The 3,549-nt window shown below is 38.5% G+C and overlaps 1 protein-coding gene across 1 annotated transcript in view; it reads left to right on the top strand.

The window, feature by feature from the left end:
* LOC104471652 (plectin-like) overlaps nt 1-3,227 on the top strand; it is a 25,579-nt gene extending 22,352 nt beyond the window's left edge. Inside the window, exons 23-24 of the mRNA XM_010087052.1 lie at nt 1-724; nt 1,299-3,227. The exon at nt 1-724 is cut by the window's left edge and continues 2,072 nt beyond it. Coding sequence (XP_010085354.1) covers nt 1-724; nt 1,299-3,227 — 2,653 coding nt within the window. The remainder of the gene's footprint in view (nt 725-1,298) is intronic.
* Nucleotides 3,228-3,549: the final 322 nt, after the last annotated feature.

The following is a 3,549-nucleotide window of genomic DNA, read 5'->3' as shown; positions in this document are numbered from 1 at the left end:
GAAGCATATGGCTGAGGAAAACATCATGTTGTACAAGATACAAATGGAAGATCTGCAAGAAAGGCTTAGAAAATGTCATGAACAACTGCAGCAAGGGAAGCAGGCTGAAATGGACTATCACCAGAAGTGCAGGAAACTTGAGGAAGAATTGGAAGTGCAGAAGCACACGGTTGAGAGCTTGAAACAGAAAATGGACCAGCAGGTCAAAGAGAGTGAACACAGGTTTATTTTGTTTCAGAATGAAGTTCAGCAACGTAATAAACTCCAGGATTCTGAATTTAAATTGAGCTGTGAGAGGAGAGGGAATGATTTCAGTTACCGGAGTGACACCACAGCTAGAGAATTCGAACAGCTTCCTCCACGTGCAAAACCTAGCTCACCTTTAGTAAGGCAGAAACAGGAGAGATCAGGTTTTAAATCTGATCAAGTAGAAGAAAATACATTGTACATGAGTAGTGATGATACAGTACCGAGAGAGGTGCAGTTCCAGATGTCAAGAATAAACCAGTCAGTAGAAGAAGATGCAAACCCGCAATCTTTTACAGAGTTTGTTTCTCAAACGAGTACGCAGTTCCAGATAACTTTCGATAAAGCAAGCCAAATCTCTGGAGTATCTGAAAGGGACAAATTGAAAAACAGGAATCTACACAGTTCCAGACAAACTATTAGACATGGAGAAGATATGAAACATGAATTAGGAGGGGTAAAACTGCATCCCTTGGAGGTAAACACTACGTTTTGTCAGGGTTTGCCTTCCTAGTGCTGGTTTTTACTCTTCTATTTTTTTGTTTGCTTGGATGGTTTTAGTTATGCTCTATCACTATTCTATATTTTCTCTAATGTTTCTTATGTTCTTACCTTGGTGAAGGGAGCCCTTTCATTCTTGCGTGACACAAAAAGCTTTTCATTAGACCTTTGTAGCAGGTTTGTTGTTATCTAAGAAATACGTCATTTTAAAAGTTTTTATTGGAAATAGGAATTCCTGTACACCATTGTATTGTTATTGGTCAAATAAGCTTTGATTAACAGCACTAAGTTCATAGAGTAACAAGCAACAGTTATGGTTGCTTAGTCTAGTCATATGCCTGTTATTGAATAAATATTTGACACGGCAAATGCACTTTAAAACTCCAGTTATCTATATTTCTCTGGTCTCCAGTGGTAGTAGCAGCTCTCCTTTCTGACTTACATTCAAGTTCTCCCTTTTGTTTCTCTGGTGGTGGATTTAGGAGTGAATTATATACAGCATAGTTCTGCAGATGTATTTCTCACTGTGTCAAAAAAATTCCTATTTACAGATAGCGAAGAACAAGCAGTATGACAAGCAGTATGACATGCATGTTGAAGTCACAACGTTAAACCAAGAAAATGAACAGACTTGTGGTAATGAAGAGAGAATGTTTAAGGGATGCAAAACATCTGAAGGGTTTAGGAGAGAAGACTTTGCAAAGATGAGCTCTTTCTTAGGGGGAGAGATTTTGAAAGCTGTTGATGATGCTTCTCAGTTGGAATATTTTACAGAGCAATATGATGATATTAAATTTCAAGGTCTTCGATGTGATGTAACTGCCAGACAGTTGACTGAAGTTAAACTGTTAGACAGGCTCACTGTTGAGCAGCTCCGTTCAGGGCAGAAAACTATTGATGAGGTTCAGAAAAGTCTTGACAAATATTTAACTAAACCCACATCTATAGCTGGGCTGTACCTTGAATCCAGCAAAGAAATACTCCCTTTTGCTTTAGCAGCAAAGAGAAAAATCATAGGAAAACCGTTGGCATTAGCATTTTTAGAGGCCCAAGCAGCTACTGGTTTCATCATTGATCCCACAACAGGTCAGAAATTCTCTGTTGATGAGTCAGTCATTAGAGGGCTTGCAGATAATGAATTCAAGAGCAGACTGCTTGAGGCAGAGAAAGCTGTGTTGGGATATTGCTATTCTGGGAAAGTCATCTCTGTGTATCAGGCTATGGAAGCTCGACTTTTAGAAAGACAAAAAGGTAAAAATATCCTTGAGGCTCAGATTGCAAGTGGGGGGGTCATTGATCCTGTAAGAAGTGTTCGTGTGCCTCCAGAAACAGCTGTGCAGCTTGGCTTGCTTAATAACACAATTTTAAAATTTTTGCATGAACCTTCAAGTAATGCAAAATGTTTTCACAATCCAAATAACAGGAAAGCCATGTACTACTCTGATTTGCTGAAAATGTGTATGTTCAGTGTAAGCAGTAAATGCTTTCTGCTTCCAGTTGGTGAAAGGAAAATAAGCACCCCATCAGCAGAGAAAAGCCATAAAATTTCTGTAGTAGATGTTGAAACAGGGGCTGAAATGACTTCATATGAGGCTTATAAAGAAAATTGTGTTGATAAAGCTACATATCTCGAGCTTTCAAAACAGGAATTTGATTGGAAGGAGTCTACATGTTTTGACTCGGATGGGAATTCTTTTCTTTTGCTTACAGATCTTAAAACCGGTATACAGTTTAATATTGAGGAGACCATAAATCAGGGTAGGATTGGCAGAGCATTAGTCAATAAATACAAGGAGGGTTTAATCACAGCTAATGAGTTTGGTGATATTTTAGTTAGCAGTTCACAACCAAATAAAGATTTAAACAGTCCTATTGCAGGGTTCTGGCTTTCTGAAACCAATGAAAGAATTCCAGTCTTAAAAGCCTCACGCAAAAACTTGGTAGACAGAGGTACTGCCCTCCGATGTCTCGAAGCTCAAGTTAGTACAGGAGGCATAATTGATCCGTTTACTGGGAAAAAGTACAGTGTTTCAGAAGCTTTGCAAAGGGAATTAATCGATGATGGTTGTGCCAAGCAGATCCAGCAGTGTGAACTGATCTTTACTGGAATCATTCACCCTGTCAGGAGCACAATTATGTCAGCTGTTGAAGCAATGCATTTGAATGCCATAGACAAAGAAATGGGCATGCGCTGCCTGGAGTATCAGTACGTAACCGGTGGGTTAATAGATCCAAACTCTCATTCCAGATTAACAATGGAAGATGCGATTAAGAATGGTATTATTGATGCTGTCACAGCTACAAAGATCAAAGATGAAAAATTGTATGTTAAAGTTATAACGTGCCCCAAAACGAAGAAGAAGTTAACCTACAAAGAAGCTTTGGAGAGAGCTGTTTTTGATTGCCACACTGGTTTGCGAATGTTAGAAGCAGCTCAGCCCATGAAAACGGGAATTTGCAGTCTTTACTATAATTCATAGTGTGACAAAATATTGGTACTAATTTTGGGGCCTGCTTTAAGACCCATTCAAGTCAAGGAAAAGATCTTTGGTGGCCTTTATGGTATTTTCTAGCGTAATCATGAGTTGCTGTAAAACTAATTAATACAAATGACTAATTAGTATAAACCACTAAAACTGGAATTACATATTACTTGTTACAAATTTGAAATTTATAGATTAAACTTAGGCAGATTCATAATTTCGAAGTGCAGACTGTGTTCAGTCTTCACCTGAAGGCCCTGTCTGACATTATCTACATGTAGGTAGTGTAAATTAGAAGTTACGCTGATGCTGGTGAAGT

This window comes from Pterocles gutturalis, unplaced genomic scaffold (assembly GCF_000699245.1).
Source record: "Pterocles gutturalis isolate BGI_N339 unplaced genomic scaffold, ASM69924v1 scaffold39916, whole genome shotgun sequence".
NCBI lineage: Eukaryota > Metazoa > Chordata > Aves > Pterocliformes > Pteroclidae > Pterocles > Pterocles gutturalis.
Note: the sequence above shows the minus strand (reverse complement) of the source record. Positions and strands in the feature narration are given on the sequence as shown.